The sequence below is a fragment of the Nuphar pumila genome, unplaced genomic scaffold, assembly GCF_984573655.1.
Source record: "Nuphar pumila unplaced genomic scaffold, dmNupPumi1.hap1.1 HAP1_SCAFFOLD_821, whole genome shotgun sequence".
In the NCBI taxonomy this organism is placed as follows: Eukaryota; Viridiplantae; Streptophyta; class Magnoliopsida; order Nymphaeales; family Nymphaeaceae; genus Nuphar; species Nuphar pumila.
Genome location: NW_028323501.1, coordinates 1 through 16,456, shown reverse-complemented (window position 1 = coordinate 16,456; position 16,456 = coordinate 1). Strand labels below are relative to the sequence as shown.

At 53.8% G+C, this 16,456-nt stretch overlaps 3 protein-coding genes across 3 annotated transcripts; all 3 read right to left on the bottom strand.

Moving 5' to 3' along the window:
* Positions 1-232: 232 nt before the first annotated feature.
* LOC149809732 (uncharacterized) lies at positions 233-1,617 on the bottom strand. The gene is made up of 3 exons (XM_089994649.1): positions 1,509-1,617; positions 894-1,002; positions 233-317 (listed from the first exon to the last, which is right to left on the bottom strand). The coding sequence occupies exons 1-3, from the start codon at positions 1,615-1,617 to the stop codon at positions 233-235; spliced, it is 303 nt and encodes a 100-aa protein (XP_089850775.1).
* Positions 1,618-12,613: 10,996 nt separating this feature from the next.
* LOC149809731 (outer dynein arm protein 1-like) lies at positions 12,614-13,849 on the bottom strand. The gene is made up of 3 exons (XM_089994646.1): positions 13,595-13,849; positions 13,271-13,375; positions 12,614-13,153 (listed from the first exon to the last, which is right to left on the bottom strand). The coding sequence occupies exons 1-3, from the start codon at positions 13,847-13,849 to the stop codon at positions 12,614-12,616; spliced, it is 900 nt and encodes a 299-aa protein (XP_089850772.1).
* Positions 13,850-14,329: 480 nt separating this feature from the next.
* On the bottom strand, positions 14,330-15,717 carry LOC149809730 (outer dynein arm protein 1-like; the record flags this gene model as incomplete). Its single annotated transcript, XM_089994648.1, has 2 exons — positions 14,330-14,680; positions 15,421-15,717. Coding segments are annotated over 2 exons (648 nt in total), but the record flags the coding sequence as incomplete, so codon positions are not given.
* Between the last annotated feature and the right edge of the window lie 739 nt (positions 15,718-16,456).

The following is a 16,456-nucleotide window of genomic DNA, read 5'->3' as shown; positions in this document are numbered from 1 at the left end:
CCACTGAAGAAACTCGGCACACGCCATGAGACTGTGTGCTCTCCGACACACTCACAGCAATCGTGAGTGAGTTCGTCGCAACGACGTGGCTTGAAACCTCCCCCTCAAGATGCTCACACCATTGAGCATGTTCGAGTCCATCATTGCACTGCATCTGCTAAGAAAACCAATATTTTTCAAAGGAAGTATACAAAGCCAAGTACCCAAGAAAAATGAACATGATCTTGCACACTCACGAGTCTAGGTAGTCAGCGGCCATCAATAGTTCTAAGGCGATGTCAGGGTCCACTTTGAAGTCCGGTATGTTGGCTGATGTCCTGCAATCCATATGTTTTGTCATGAAACATTGTGGAACCCACGGAATGGGAAGCACAGGGCCCCATGCAACCATGCGTCAGCACATACGCCCTTTGTTGAAGCACTTTGCCACATTTTGAGTGTCATTTGCCAGCCGGGAAATGAATGTGAAATTCGGGGTCGAATGTGGACCTGCCACCCTGCAGGGTATCCTGCAACTATGCATGTGAGTGAGAAATTGGCCATCGCTATCTCGTCATGGCCAAAACGTGCATCCTGGGACGCCAAGTTTCAAATTTCCTGTCAATCGCTTACTTTGCAAACAAATGAGAACTATTTACAGGAATACTTAGCACTTGGTGCCACAGCTTAGCAGTTCCCGGTCATTCCCTGGACTGCCTGCCCATGCCAAAGACTTGACATCAAATGAGGAACGTCTCTTCCAATGGTTGGGTGCTGACCACAGGGGTTCTTGAGCACTTGTAAGAGCCACTGTCGTAATCAACCAATGGGCAGGTCTCCTGTTACCACTACAGCCTATTAAATGTGGTGGATGAATATGGTTGTGTCTGCGTGTTTGAAAGGGAAGCACGTACGCCGTCTGATTTTGCATTTTGTAGTAGAAGTATTGACAAACTCGCTCAAGAATGCGGGTCGATATCTCCTTGAATTCTATCATGCCATGCTCCGTTTCTGTGAAGGTACCTGCACAGAGACCAAAATGCCTCAATGTGTTGCTAAACGCCATCACCACGAGGATGTGGGCGCGGTCGATTGAACTTCAGGGAGTGGCTTCGGCAACCGACCCTGTGAGATCATTGCTACCCTCAATCTCAGCCATCACCGCTGACATCTTCCGAACCAATCACTCATCAGAACACGTTTATAGGTCATGTGGTTGGGAGGTGGAGCATCTCGCGATGTAGAGGCGTGGAGAGAAGACCGCGCAGCACAGACACTCATACTGTCGCTCTTGTCATTCCGCGGACCTTCGCTCGAAACATGCCAGTGAGAAGACTTTCCAAGTAGACATACAATGCATGCTGTCACGACGATTTCAAACGCACACGTGGTCAGAATAGACGTGAAGTATGAGTGTTGGAAAGCACGCCATTGCACTTCACTTGACAGTGGAACCGTCTGCTCTCTCCTAATTTCACAGCCTATGGAGGCAGAACGCTACTTGAAGGTGATTTCGTCGCTCAACATACCTTCGGAACTCAACATATTCTTGATAGTATTTGATACGCATGCTGCCTTGTAGTCGATGATGAACTCAAACCCCTCGGCAGAGACAAGCTTTACGGTATCCTTCGGCATCTCATCAAACAAGTCTCATACAAACATGAACATACAGGAAATGCAAATTGAAGGTTCAGTGGAAATCTGCCTCGTGTAAGCTTTCGAATGGGCATGAGTATTTCTTGAATCTGATTGCTGCGAATACTGACAAATTATCACGTCTAATCATGTACAGCCATTTCTTGGGAAAGGGCCAAGGCTTGGGGCCATGGGGGCCATCAACGCAATACCCTATCTTTGGATGCCTGGCAAGCGAGCAGCACCTGTTGAACAACGAGCAGCACAGACCATGCTGTGGAGCAAGCCACGTCCGTTTCACAACAAGCGCAATACGCAGTCACTGGTTCACTTGTTGTTTCACCACCGATACAACGAGAGACTTTTCGGTGGCGAGACAGCGCTCCGTGGTGCAGCTTGGGGTTCTGGAGGACGTTTCCGGACAGCGACCATGTGATTATAGGCAAGGGACTCAAGCGAAAATCACGCTGCAAGGATTCAATGCCTGCTGATATCTTCCGATGACCTTGTCGAAGGTTAGAAGGAGTGGCACAGCGTGTCCATGTCATGTACAACAGCGCGTGAGTGGCGATGATTGCCAGGTTGCGACTGGTGTAGGTACGGACGGCGCTGATATGAAATTCCTCTCGTGCATTCAAATGAAAAGTTCACATTGCAAGAGGGCAGTCTCGCAGCAAGAACGCACGATTTAAGCTGCTCCCAATGGTACCCAGGTCCCCGGATGCAATCACGCAAGCTGCTGGAAGAATGACGGCAGGAAGTCACACGACGTCGAAATCAGCCTCCTCTCGATGTATCACCATGCATGAAATGCCCTGGTTGCATGGGATCCTGCCACGGTGAACAACATGTCATGTGCAATGGGTATGCTCCTCATCCCTGCACAGTGCCAACGAAGAAGAGGATGCAGGTGGCCAGGCTCTCGCAGCCGTAGATCGTGGCTCAAGAAAGTACAGGCTATTATACCAGGGATAAACTTCTAGCGCAGCGCGAAGTGCAAACCCGAAGCGATGTTGGAGCCCCACCCAAACAGTCTCAAAACTCGCAGCACCCGGGCCACCCGCCTGAAATGCTGGACCGCCCTCGCCGTGGTAGCTATCCTTGCGAGCTCTCTGACACTAGGCTCCCTTGCATCGGACAGCTACTTGAGGCTGGCTCTATGGTACGCTGCTCGGCGATGAAGATCGTTACGCGCATTGGGAAAACAACACAAAACACACCACCTGTGAGGGCGGGCATCGACAAGTGATAATCTGGCTTATCAGGGCGAGACAACCATGGCTAATCTCATGCCTAAACGACGCACACTGGTTCTTAGTCCTTGCGCCTGCTCATGTAGGGCCGCGTGGAAAAGGTCGCCAATAAGAATGCGGGACAGTGCTGTAGAGCTGGGCATCTTGCCTTGTGATCTGCATGTCAACAGACTCACAGACGTTTGCAAGAGCAGTCGCATGAGCATAGCAGTCTGATTAGACGATTCCAGTCATGACAACATCACTCCAACTCTACCACCATCCTGCCACAACATTGGCAGCGCGTCGTCAGTAGCGGGTCTTCCGAGTCGTCGGTGACGGCATTGTAGTCCCACAACAGCTCCGTACGGCGGGGGGGCGGGGGCACGCAAAAAAAAAAGGCCGATGCCGTTTGAGATCGTCTCGTGGCCCGAGGTATGTCGGTTTTGAGCGTGACGTTGTCGCCTTGCACGAGGTCACGCTGAAGCCGACGTTCCTCGAGCCACGAGACGATTTTAAACGGCAAGGCATAATCGCGTCGCGTGGCGCCCCCCTCACAAGGAACCGTTGCTCTTTCCAAGCGAGGCCGTTGACTTTCGCGGTTTCCAGCTCCTTCTCAGCCGCTGCCAGCTTCACCTTGTAGACGTGCTCCGACGTGTGTTTGTCCTTTCCATCCTCACACGAAGCTTGCACACGCGCCAACATGTTCACCAATATGTCATTCCTTGCGCGAGACAGAGCAACACTCATCGACGACACACGCGAAGCAAAGCGCGGAAAAACTAAAGGCCGTTCGCGTTCCCCGCGAATCTCTAATACGCCAAAAACAAAATCCTGCCTCCCCTGCAAAAAAAAACCCCTGCCTCCCAAAACATAAAAAGAAAATCTCCTCAACTACCTGCCTGCTTTTCCCGTCAACTTCTTATTGAATTTGTGTCCCACTGAAGGTCAAAACTGAAAAAAATCATTCTTCCCTATAAATGTGCTTTAATTCGTTATTTCAAGGTGTCCATGGATAGAGGACGGTCCGTACACATAGCGCAAGTGGGTTTGAGGTCCAAATTGTACCTTGTGATGAAGATACAAGTATTTATACAAGTAATTACGATGCAAGTAGTTTGTACAAGTAACTGTACAAGTAATTATACCTTGTGATGAAGATACTGGTAGGGCGATGGCACATGAGCGGGTGTTGCACCCAGCCTTGACATGATTGCTTGGTACTGCATTATTAAACCGTCTGCGAGCCAAATTGACAAACAGATTTGAGCTCCCCCCTTCAAGACGAGTGCAATCATACCACATTGGATGCGATCCATGCAATTTTTGTGATTTCCAAACACGAGGTTTGGCACACACCATGCGACAATCTATCTCAGGACATTCGGTTCTAACAAGAAAGGCTCTATGACATAGGCTATGTGTTCAGGACTCTACTGACGACAGGGGCATTGCCACTCACGCCCCCCACCACCCCCTCCCAGCCCTCCCTCACCCCCCATTCTACGTAGCAATGAGCCGCGACCACACCATGTCAAGCACCATAAACGCATTGACTGAGGCCTACCGGGCAAGAAAGAAGCAGACCATCTTGCAGCATATCGACCGCATGGACCACCAACTCAGCTCACATCCTCTGCATGACTCCGCTCAACCACAACAACACACCATGGTGAGAGGCCGACTGCTGAAAGCATCCATCAATCCGGGGCAACCGAGCGCACAGCGTGCACAGCAGGCTGTCAAATTGCACGGCGCAGTGCCAGCAATGTCAGGTACAGGGTCGCGCTTGGTCAAATCTGACAACTCTGACTCAGCACATGAGGCTCTACCCGGCACCTTCTTCCAAGCCAGTCCGGGCACTTCACAGCCCGCCCTCGAGCAGTTTCAGCCAACATTGGAGCAAGCCCCTCCAGCGGGACAAGCGAACGGGCGAAGGGGGGGCGGGTCATCGACTCGAAGCTGGATTGGCTGACCTTGCGTACAGGCCTCGAACAACACCAGGTGCACGCTCATCGCCCACATGGCGACAGATGGCCTTGAAGGCGCGGGCACAGTCCAGTTTCAATCGTGGCGCACTTCGGCAGCAGAGCACGCAAAGATTTGCGCGACGCGATTGGGATGACGGCCTGCCAAACGGGGGGGGGGGAGGGCGGCCTTGCGGGGGGCGAGCAATGAAGAGCTCAGCGATACAGGACAGGCCTTGGACTCCATGAGCGTACACCTTCACTCAGAGGAGCCAGGGCTTTTGCAGGCCCAGTCACCTGGACAACGAGAAGGCTGGGGGGCAACAGGTGCGGCGAGAATAACAAATGCGGCGCATGGGACTGTCGGCACCGAGTTGTCCGCCAAGCAGACAATCACAGTGCATCAAACGGCCACGGATGACAGCAATGGGGTGGAGAAGGACGATGCGGGTGAGGAACCGCCTGCCCCTGGCGGACTCGAACATCCAGTCACAGTAGCCAGCGCAGTCGGCGGGGCAGACGCCAACAGCACACCAGGGCAGTCATTCCGTGAAGCCGTACGCAGGGGCGACGGTGTAGAAAGCCAAGCAGGGGCGCTTTCAGGCGTACGGAGCACAGACGCGGCGGCAGTAAAGCATGAAGGCGCAACAAGGGTGACCGCTCGCGGTGAGGAAGGCCTCCCGGGCGTGGAGCAATCTGCCTCAGAGGCGCTGCAGATGAGCTCCGGCTATGTGCGATGGGATGCGATTGAGTCAGCGAGCGCTCGCCCTTTGCACGCTGCGGCAGGCCACAGCGAGAGGCCGGGTGTTGTGCTCTCATTCGCGAAGGATGGAAACCGCCTTTCATCTGGCCGCATCGTGGGGGATCCAGGCCTTCCTGCACTGGTGTCTTCCGTCCTGGCCAACACCGTCTATGTTGGCGCTGGTGGAGGCAGTGTTGTCGTGTCAGCGTCCAACGCGCTGTGGACTTGGGGGCGAAATGACAGTGCAGGCGCGCCCAATGCATCCTTCTTGGCTTGCATTCTTTCCATTGAAGAGTAAATGATGTACACATGTTCTTACAGCACTACCACATGTTGGCAACGCATGGAGTGTGTTTCCTGCTTTGTTTGTCTTCGTTTTCCGCCCCAATATTGTGCTTGCTTCAACGACGATCAAGGCCATGGACTTCGACTTCCCCTTGTGGGAAATCCATCTTGTTGCATGCTACAGAATGTGCACGGACGGATCTGGTAATCCAAACCTGACTGCTTCATGGCACTGTACTTCCCACCCCTTCCGCATGTGTTGTCGCAGACCAGGTGGGTATAGTCGAGCATCGAGAGGAGCAAACAGTCACCAGTGGAAAACAGTTGCCCTAGCGGATGCCAGGCGAGGCACGTATGTGAGTGTGTGAATGGTCGGTATCGCCGCTACGCAAGCCAATGCATTCCGAAAAATTGCGCGTATGAAAAGCTATCGTCCTGGATCAGGAACATTTGAACCAAACAACCGTCAATTATGCTACATATCTCTTGAGTCTGAGCCCCAAGTGAAAAAACGTTCTGGCACATACCGATCGAACACTTGACAATTCTGAAGAAACGCTCGAAAGCTGGCATGAATGAATGGTCCGCGGCTGTACAGTATTCGATACAGAGCCTCGCGTGCAGGGGGAGGCTCGGCGAACCTTCCAGGGTACGACCCAATCCCCGATTCAGGGCAGCTGGGCATTCCCCGGCACTCCGCGGATAAACGCATCCCGGCGCAGCTGATGCTGCCACAGCGCTTCATCACCGCTGAGTCAGGGCGGTACCACTCTGCGGCGCTGACCGCTGACGGCGCCCTTTACACTTGGGGCCTGAACGACTACGGGCAGCTGGGAAGGCAGGCCTTTGATCGCAATGGCGGAGGCCCCTGTGCCTCGGGGGACGCTGCAGGGACCCTCACCCTAGCAAGGTGGAGGGCCTCGGCGGCGTTGTCGCCGTTGCGGCCGGACGCTACCACACCGTTGCCGTGACCGCCGCGGGAGAGGTGTTCAGCTCCGGACTGAGCTTCTGCGGCCATCCGCAGGTGTGACAATTGACAGTTGAACGCGTTCTTTGCAATACATGCCCTCCAATTGGTTGTGAAAATCAAAAGGTGCGGGGAGCGATGACGATGCTGTGTCCTTCACTTCCGAGTGCTTGTTTGCACTATGCTGGTCGATTTCTCCATCACAGACGAGCCATCCCCAGGTCTCTTTGCATCAACTGCATATTAGGCATGTTTATGGTGGAAAGACTGGTCCCTGCGGAGTGGCCTCTGCTGGTTTCGAAGGTATCTCTGTGTACCTCTGAGATAGCAGTCACTCCCAAGCTGCATTTGGAGTTGCCAATGACCATGTGGTAGCGCTGTGTAAGAGTATGAATACCCCCCCCTTTTACGCTGAACATGGTATATACTATTGCAATCTAATATTGTGAAAATGGTACATTCAACGGTACTTATTGTATACCCACGCTTTTAGGACCGCTGTCCGGCTGCGGATTTCGTTGATGCGTTCAACGTGGAGCTTGCAGAGGCTGAGTGAAGCAATCGCCGCCGGGATCAAGCCAAACGCTGCTGCACCGATGACATTCGTGCGAGTGGAAGGCTTTCCAGACGACGCCAAAATCGTTGCCGTGGCCGCAGGCTACCAGGTGTGGGTCGCGCTGGCCGCCGACGGTCGAGTCTTTGCCTGCGACACAGGGTTTGATGGCTACGCCGGCCACCTGCCCAGCACCGTGGCCAGAGGGGGCTTGCACAAGGTGAATGAGGTGTGTCCTGCCATGCTGAGGTCCCTGCACACACGCGATTGCGATGCGAACCTCGTGCGTTTGCGAACGGTTCATCTGTGTGCGTGCGGTAGTGCTGTAAACAAGTGCATCGGCATTGTCATCGCCATCGTTGCCATCGCCGTCATCCTCACACGGACAGAACAAGTACCAGACGACACTGGCCGGAAGCAACGATACGCTCATGTTCGAAACAAAACACTCGTCATCATCATCGTCATCGTTCTGCGGCAATATCAACCACACACACCGAGCAACTCCAGTGTCACACGGGAGGAGAGATGCGCACACAAGCTTTGCATGTTCCATGAACTGCACTGGTAGATCAAGTCACTGTTGGAACAAGTATGATGCGTGGACGTATAAGCACACACGTGTTACCGCTTTCCTCATAAGTTTCACGTGTCATGTTGCACGCATGAAGTGCTGTCCAGTGCTGCGCCAGGGAGTTTGCTTTGTGGGTCGGTATCCCTGAAAATGCATGATTATCTGGGGCAGAAATAGGGGTCGAACCCTTTTTTGGCGAAGCGCTGCAGATGATGTTTATGCTACGCCGGAACGCAGATGGGGTACCTTGGAAGGCGCCACGTAGCAGACAACCCGAGCAGTCTCAAGCCATGCTTGTCGAGGGCCTCAACGCAACTGGCATTGCAGCAGGAAGGTGCTCCGGGGCCGCGGTGGGAGTGGATGGGCACTTATATACATGGGGGTGTTCCCCACTGGGCAGGCCGTTGGCCCCAGGCCAAAGCAACGCCACTCCTGCAGCTATCCCAGGCATCTCGGGTCGCGTGTCAAAGGCTTGCTTAGGAGAGTATCATGGCACGGCAGTTACAACCTCCGGCGAGGTGAAATTCTCCGAATGCAAGAAATCTTGGAGTAGCTCAACCTTTGCTGCGGTGCCTTGCCTGCCTGTTATCCCTACGTATTATATTCACACAATGAAGTGGCCTGCCTCAGGTGGTGGTAATGGTAGCACTGATCCCTTTGTAGTACTTAGAGTTGCCAATGTCCATGTGGATGCGGTAGGCCCATGAAAGGGTCATCGTCATCAGGTGGCATTCACCGATTTGGGGAGGTCCGGGTCTTGCGCGAAATTGTTTCAGAGGTTGGGCAACAATGGAATGCTAGCTCTTCTCCACTGCTTTGCGTGGAAGCCCGTCCTATCAGTACAAAGTGCTTGTCATGCAGCCACAAGGAGGCAAGTTTGCTTTCTGATACAAAACGAACATCGCCGAGGTCCCAAGTTCACACTTGGAGATGCAAATGTCCATGTGGATGCGGTAGTGTTGTTTAACCACTGGACAACATCATCATCGAGCCATGCAAAGCATGCGGCGAGTGAGTCATGGCCACCAACGTCAGTTTGCTCAGTGCTTGAGACAAATTTGAGACGCAAGGCGCCCGACCGCTACTTCTATTTGAGATCACTCTGTTTGGGACATATAGAAACGGAGAATGCCGTGCAGAGCATATGTTGTGCAAAGTAAGTCCACCAATCCCAACTTGGAGAGTTTGTAAGCTCGAACCTTGTGTTAGAGCAGCTCTAAACATACTCTCTTGCCGTGAGACTGTATGTGGACCGCATATCTCGTTTATGAACCGCGGTCAGGCGCGGTGCGATGAAGCAGTAGCGGATCGGTGGGGGTGTATGGATGCAGGTTATGGTCTGGGGCGCCTCCGCGCCCTCTCAATACGGCGAAGCAGGTGGCAAGGACAGCGCCCTCCCGCTCAAGGGCTGGCCCCTCCGACCTCTTTGCGACCGCTCTAGCATGCGGACACCAACACACCCTCGTCATTGCATCCCCCCCGCGCCCCCCCCCCGCCGACCGAGGACCTTCGTCTCAATAACAGCCTCACCGCCAGCCACCTGGCCATCACCGATCCTCTTGAGCACACCGTGACCTCGAGCAGCAGTGAGGCCGCAACCTCATCACCTCTCCCGTCATCACTGGACACCTCCGATCGCAGCAGAGAACGCTCCCCCCTCCCAGCCCCAGCACCACTCGCATCGCCGATTGGGAGCGATAACGAAGGCGTATTCAGTACGGTCGCGGTAGGAAGTGAATCCGCAGCTGGCGCTGCATCCCGCGAGGGGCCTGCCAAGTCCTGGATGGTGAAGCCCATCTGGAGCGCAGAGATCTGCTCTTGTGGTCAGCACCGACCCCCCTGGGTCGCGGCCTGTGAGCACGTGCCAGGCGTGGAATACCCCGCCCTTGATCGGGCATGGTTTGGGAGATACAACGCTTCCAAGCGCGCCTCCGTTGTGGCGGCAGCGCCGGATATCTTCGACCGGCTGGCCGCTTCGGAGGTGGTGACGGGGCTGCGGAGTGAGTGCTACCGCGAGGGGGGGGCGGGGCGCCTTCGGTGCCTGCCGAAACTCAGCATCCTCGGCGTCAGCAAATGCGGCACGACCGACCTCTATCATAAGCTCATGCAGTTGAAGTGCGCTGCCCCACTCTCATGTCTATAGAGCTCTTTGTGCTGACGTGATGGTCCAGCACTCATGCTGTGTTTTGCTTTGGCAATGTTGCGTACGAGGTGTGGTACGAGATGTTTGAATGTCAAACATTCGTGTGGTTGAGTAGGGCTGTCAAGATGTGTGAACTCGTGCAGTCATGTAAAGGTGGGCAGAATAGGAGAGTCAGACCAGGCTACCGTGACCGGTTCGCCCTTGCTGAGGGGCTCTTTGGCAAGTGATGATGACGTAGTGTTATTTCCAACGTGATTACTTGGTTGCCTGGTGACTACCTCCTGCCATTACGTATGTGATGAATTGATGATGTACCTGTTTACAACATTCCCGCATCCACATGGACACTCCAGTGCTACTTGGGAACCAGCACTACCATTCCCATCACACAACGTAAGTGTACTAGGAAATGCGTGTGCTGAGATCGTAATTGGCAATGAATGATGATGATGTACCGTTTTACAACACTACCGCAGCCACATGGACATAGGCAGCTTTGAGAACTAATGGGAATGCAAGTAAATTTTCCTGAACAGAGGCAGTGTGTCTGCTGAAATGCTTCATGCCTATCCAGAGACATCAGCAAGAAATGACTGAGCTGTAATCTACACAAAAAGCATCATCTATGTCTGCAGCGGCAGCATCATGGCGCGCCCTCATTCATCAGAGGCTGTGCTCAGGTGTGATATAAAATGTGGGTGCATCTATTGAGTGTGCGAATACGCTCAGCGCCACACGCAACAATACGAGCCAGTGTACCATCATTTTTGGTTACAGATGCCCGAAAATGCACGGATTTGGGGGATGGCACACTTGGAGGTAGAAACCCATGCTGGTGCAGCACTGACACGAGTTTCAGGAGGTAGGGTGCAGAACGGTACAGACTTTATGTTTTTGCAGGCCCTTTGTGGACTCTAGGAACAAAGGGCCCCATTTCTGGGATGAAAGGCATCCCTGGACGTGGTACACGGACCTCTATGAGCCCCTGGCAAGCCTCGTCAGCGCCCAGTCACCGCTCGCTGCCGACGCTGTTTCTGTGGACGCTTCGTCAAACACTTTCACTGTCTCCGGCATCAACATTCGGGGCACTTCCCACCCAAATGTGCGCCCCCGATTCAGCTATGTGGATGGTCAGAATCGGGTTTGACCTCCATCTCTGTCCCTGGAAGTTTCAGGTTTGTTTGGGCCAGCAGGCTGGTGAACTACTGGAGCGGTGAAAAGCAAGCCCATGCTGCAGGTCTTGCTGCCAGAGGTGATCCGCGCAGCACAGCCAAGCATGAAAGTGGCCGTGATTATGCGGGATCCGGTGGCGCGCCTGTACTCAGCGTTTTGGTACTACGGCTGCCTCTATGGCAGCAGCTTTCCCATGAACGCCACAGGTTTCCATGCCATGGCAAAGCGTGAGGTGGGCATCGTCAAGCGCTGCCTGCGCTCGATGAGCTCCTCCCCCCATGATGCCCGCCGACGATGTGCGCGTGAGAGCTTCGGTGCCGCTCAACAAGTCGTGAAGGGGTTGTATGCAGCGTTTGCGCCTGACTGGCTTGCCGTCTACCCCAAGGAGGACATCATGTGGATCCGGGCAGAGGATTACTACCGGAATGAGCGAAGCTATCTAGAGGTATGCACTTGCTGCTTGTAGGGCGATGGTTCGTCCGTGACTGGCTGGTTGTGTTTTTGGGCGCATGCACTCAGAAATGCCGTTTGCCCCCCTGTCTGTCCTCTGAATTCATGCATTTTCAGGCACCCAGCGCCGCAATTTGCAAGTCCCCTGGCAAAGCGTCGCCGTCGCAGCAGCACACATTAGGAACGCCTCACGCCTGCTTTCAGCCCCTGCCATGGGCCATGTGGTTGAACAGGAAGCCTTCTTCGTGTCAAGGCACGTGCTTGCGAGGGGGATTGAGATGCATTGGTGTGAATTGCAGGACATTGTCTCTTGGTTGAATCTACCAGCACCAAGCGAAGCGGAATGGCACAAAGCGTTGGCCAGAAAGTCCAACAGAGGCCACAACGACAGATCGCGGGTGCCAGGTTGTGCGGGGCCAAGGGCACCAATGCTAGACGAGACCAGGGCGCTCCTGGAAAAGTTCTACGCTCCGTGGAACTCCATGCTCTCACAACAACTAGGCCCCACGTTCTCGTGGAATTACACACAATAGCACTAGCTAGACAACTCGGCGTCCCAGAGACGTTCCTTGCCTGTTCGTGACTGTTCCGCTCTTGTAAGCGCGAACAAACCAAATATGTTGGACACTGTGTGTGTAATGCGTGTCTGTGAGCTATGCCAGCATTGGATTTGACAGGTGTGCATCGCAATCTTGTCAGCTTGCTCTCATGAGGAAAGGAGCATGTGTCACAAGGCGCCATGGCTTGCACGATGAATGATCATCATTCTTCGGTAAAGGAACATGCTCGTTACACTCGGCGCAACGCAAACCCTTTGCTAGGACATTCCCTTTGACTTCAAAGACAATTGCCGAGACGACGTCTCAGTCTGCCGAGCAATAGCTTGCTACTCTCTGATTGGTGCATCGTCTCACTTCTTGGCCGACCCTCGACCATGATGCGTCGGCTTCTCCGCCATGGCGACTCGGAATATGGCGGTGTCGCCCTTTCGTGCCAACGTCTTCTGCACCTTTGCCATGAGCTGCTCCTTTGCCAACGGCTTGGGGTCGGCATCCTCCTCATTGCCATCGGGGCGCTCCATGTCCTCGTAATCCTCGTCATTCGTGCAAGGGGGGGCGATCCTGACCTGCATGTTGGCGTTCGTCTGCGACAACAATCCGAGAGCGGCTTTGATGTGCTCGATGTCCTCCCCTTTGCGATTCATCGTGTGGCTGTAGACCTGCAGAATCTCGTTGACACGCTGCTCCACCATGCTGAGGTAGCGAAGCATGTTTTGGTCGGTGACACCGGTGTCTCCCAGCAGCTCTCGGACTTGCGGAGTGCTGCAGCCGAACTTTTGGAAGAGCGACTGAACGCCGTTCTTGAGCTCGTTGACCGTCTTGCTCGCGCTTTCGTAGCGCTTCTGGTACAGGTTTGCCTGGTCCTCGCTGCTCTTGAGACGCTCCTCCATCTGCATGTTCACACGTCTGTGTCAATGAACAAGCAGAATGCACGTGCATTACATTTGCACAGCTGATTGACAATGACGTATTGCCCCTGTCTATGTAGCACGATGATGACGACGTACCACTTCCCACACTACCGCATGGAACAACGGCAACCCCGAGTGCAACTGTTGGTTGATGCCAACAATCGGTGCAGTGGCCAAGGACACCTTGTGTTGGGTTTCAACCTGGATATCATTAGCACATAGGCCGACCAAGCTTCACACGTGGGCAACGCTTGTGCGCGAGCGAAAGCTGGGTACTGCCAATGCTGGTTCTCAATCATAGCACACCTGCTCGCTCTCAAGGGCCATTCCCATACAGATCACGTTTCTCTTTGCGACACTACCTTATCCACTTGAACATTGGGAACTGCAAGACACGTTGACTAAGAAGGCACATCGCACCTCCTGCTGGACCTTGAGGCGTTCATTTTCTCGCACAACATCTTGCTCCCGGTACTCCTCGATCTCCTGGTGGATGGCTTTCACCTGCTCCTCCAGCTTGGTGATCTCCTCATTCAATTCGTTCACGTAGTTGAAGAGAGTGAAGTTCTGGTCCTCGGCATTGATGAATGTTTCCACAAGTTCGTCAATGTCCTGGATGCCTGTCGCGGTCTGGATCTTCTGGAAGGCTTCGCCAAACATCTGGACCTTGTCCATAGAGACCACCTGGTCGGTTCTTGTTCTTCGTGCGCTTGAGTTCACACCGCCGACGACTTGACTTTGCCTTGCATCGCTGCCTCCTTATTTTTGAGAAGCTGCAAGCAACCGCGCTCTGACGAGGCCTTCGATGTGTGCGAGAGGGTGGCTCCTTTCAAAACGTTGCCTGATTTATTATTGCTTATTGTGTGGGACAAATGATCTGGACATCAATCTGGGGTCAACCAGCCGCACTGGGCCAGGTGATGCCCTGGGTGGTTGATTGAGAAGGACACCGGTCTGACAAACATGCCATTGTTGACAGACAAAGCAATCTGGTTGGCAACAATCGCCTTCCTGGGAGGTAATTTCCCAGCAGACATAGGCAACATAGCAGTGACTCTCGACTTACACTTGGGGCTTCCAATGTCTTCCTTTGTCCATGAGGTAGCGCCTCAGGTTCCATTGTGGAAGTCCACGAAACGGCTGCGCGATACACTATCACCATCGATTTGCATGCAAAAGGAAGGATATGCTGCAGAACACAGAAGCGGGGATCGGGGGGCCCATGACTACAGCCACAACCACAATGACGACCACAATGACAACAACAGCAACACACCTCTTGCGTCTTGCGATCCCTCTCATCCATTTCGCGCTGCGCCGTTGCAGTTCGCGCATGCGGCGGTCGTCATCGATCATGGCTCCCAGCCGCTTCCACTCCTCCTCGAATGCGGCTTGCTCCTTGTCAGCTTGTGCTTTGAGCGCCGCCATCTCGTTGATGCACTTCTCTCGCGTCTCGAATGCCGCATTGGTGGCCGAGATGATCTTCGCCATCTCCTTTTTCTTGTCCTGTACGTCCGAGCAGCCGTCAAAGCACAGAGAGACTCCCATTAACATGGGTTCTCCCGGCGTCTCATCGCTGCCTTGGGGCTCGAGGCGGAAGCCCTTTGGGCGTGGTGGGTGTTGTTGTTTGCTGAGACGTGATTTGCATGTACAAGCCCCTCTACTTTTAAAACCTGTGGGTGACATGTTGCGCGATCTTCCTGGCTGTTTGCATTCCCTGTGGTCCATCGAATGCCAAACTCCGGTATTCGCTTCTTCGGTTGCATTTGAAATGTGCACACTGCCTGGCACATTGGTCTCAAAAGGTGATTGGGTTGCATTCAGTTGTGGCAGATCACCTTCATGCATGAGTTAAGTGTGCTGCAGCAAGGCAGGTTTACGCCAGCAAGCTAGATGATAGGGCATGGCACCACTTGCAGACTCGCGTGACCGGCGGGACATAGGAAAGGCAGTAAAAAAACACAGTTTTCGCCGCACAAAACTTCACCAGGGAGGGGGAGGTTGTGCACTCTGTACATGTCCTGCATGGGAAAAGCTACCAGAGCTCGCTCTATCAGAGAGGGGTTTCATCCCCAGTCCCGTCCCCAAAATGCTGAGATGAAAATGGGTTTCTCTTCGCATTTAAATGGCCATTTGCATCTCTGGCAACTGAAGTCGTAACCCTGATGATCAGGGTCGGTCATTAAATGGAATATGCCAACAGTTTTCCCGCGAGCAACGCCGTCTGACGAAACGTTAGCAAGTACCTGGAGCTCCTTCTCCAGTTTTTTGTAGATCCCATCGAACACAAGGCGCTCTCGGCGAAGGCTGTCGATCTGAGCTCGCAGCTTCTTGTTGTGCGTGATGGCTTCGTTGAATTTGATGCTCGCCTGCTGCCGGCGGCTCTCAAGCCGTTTAACCTCCTTCTGCAGCATGATAGACTTGTCCTGCGCGGAGTTGATCCCTCCCTCCCCTTTGATGATGGTGAGCTGAGTCGCGAGCTTCTCGTTGAGGTCTTTAGTCTTGAGCTCGGCGAGCGCCAGCTTGCGTTGCTCCAATTGAATCTGCGTGGCATTTCATCACCGTGGGTCAGCGGTTCGCCTGACCTTGTGATTTGCGGCCCCGAATGCCCGACAATGCAATAATTTTGGGGACAAAACGGGGGTAGTGGGGGTGATGGAGGAGGAACTGGGGGCGGAGATGGAGGTGGTTTAGGTGGTAGTAGGGCACAGGTGAAGGGGGTTCAAACCCAATTCGGCAAATCATTACCCTCACAGCGTCTTCGAAGCGTCGTGCATGTTGATGTCTGCCAGTGCTTCGCCAGATCCTCTACTTTTTTGGGTCCAGACAGCCCAGAATACATAAATTGTTGGGACAAAAATGGGGACCGGAACTCATTTGTACGAAACACTGAATTGCGATGCACAGAGCATAAATTGCCGATGCCTGAACCCCAAATCAATCAATCGGGGGAAACTGTGGCGCTGCAACACCATCGGGGCCGCAATTCTGCGCCAATATGGCAGAGCCCTAGATGGTTTTCCCTTCAGCAACATGCTCCAGGAGATCTAATGCAAGCTTGTGCCTCGCAGATTTGAGAAGGGGCGACTCACGGCGAACTCTGTGGAGGGCAAACTCTGCAAGTTATTGACCAGGGCGGTGCTTTGCGAAACAGTTTGCCTTGCGGATCTGTATCCCTGAAATTGCATGATGACTTGGGGCAGAAACGGGGGTCAAACCCCATCCTGGCGAAGCACTGGACCAGGACCGCTCATTGGCACTGTCTCCCTGTGTAGCTGGAGG

What these genes read in the sequence shown, in the direction of transcription:
- LOC149809732 (XM_089994649.1), bottom strand. Translation starts at nt 1,617, where the DNA reads ATGCCGAAGGATACCGTAAAGCTTGTCTCTGCCGAGGGGTTTGAGTTC. An exon ending in GAATATGTTGAGTTCCGAAG is followed by an intron (nt 1,003 to 1,508) that starts GTATGTTGAGCG and finishes GTCTCTGTGCAG; the next exon opens with GTACCTTCACAGAAACGGAG. An exon ending in AAAATGCAAAATCAGACGGC is followed by an intron (nt 318 to 893) that starts GTACGTGCTTCC and finishes TATGGATTGCAG; the next exon opens with GACATCAGCCAACATACCGG.
- LOC149809731 (XM_089994646.1), bottom strand. Translation starts at nt 13,849, where the DNA reads ATGGACAAGGTCCAGATGTTTGGCGAAGCCTTCCAGAAGATCCAGACC. An exon ending in GCCTCAAGGTCCAGCAGGAG is followed by an intron (nt 13,376 to 13,594) that starts GTGCGATGTGCC and finishes AATGATATCCAG; the next exon opens with GTTGAAACCCAACACAAGGT. An exon ending in ATGCGGTAGTGTGGGAAGTG is followed by an intron (nt 13,154 to 13,270) that starts GTACGTCGTCAT and finishes GTGAACATGCAG; the next exon opens with ATGGAGGAGCGTCTCAAGAG.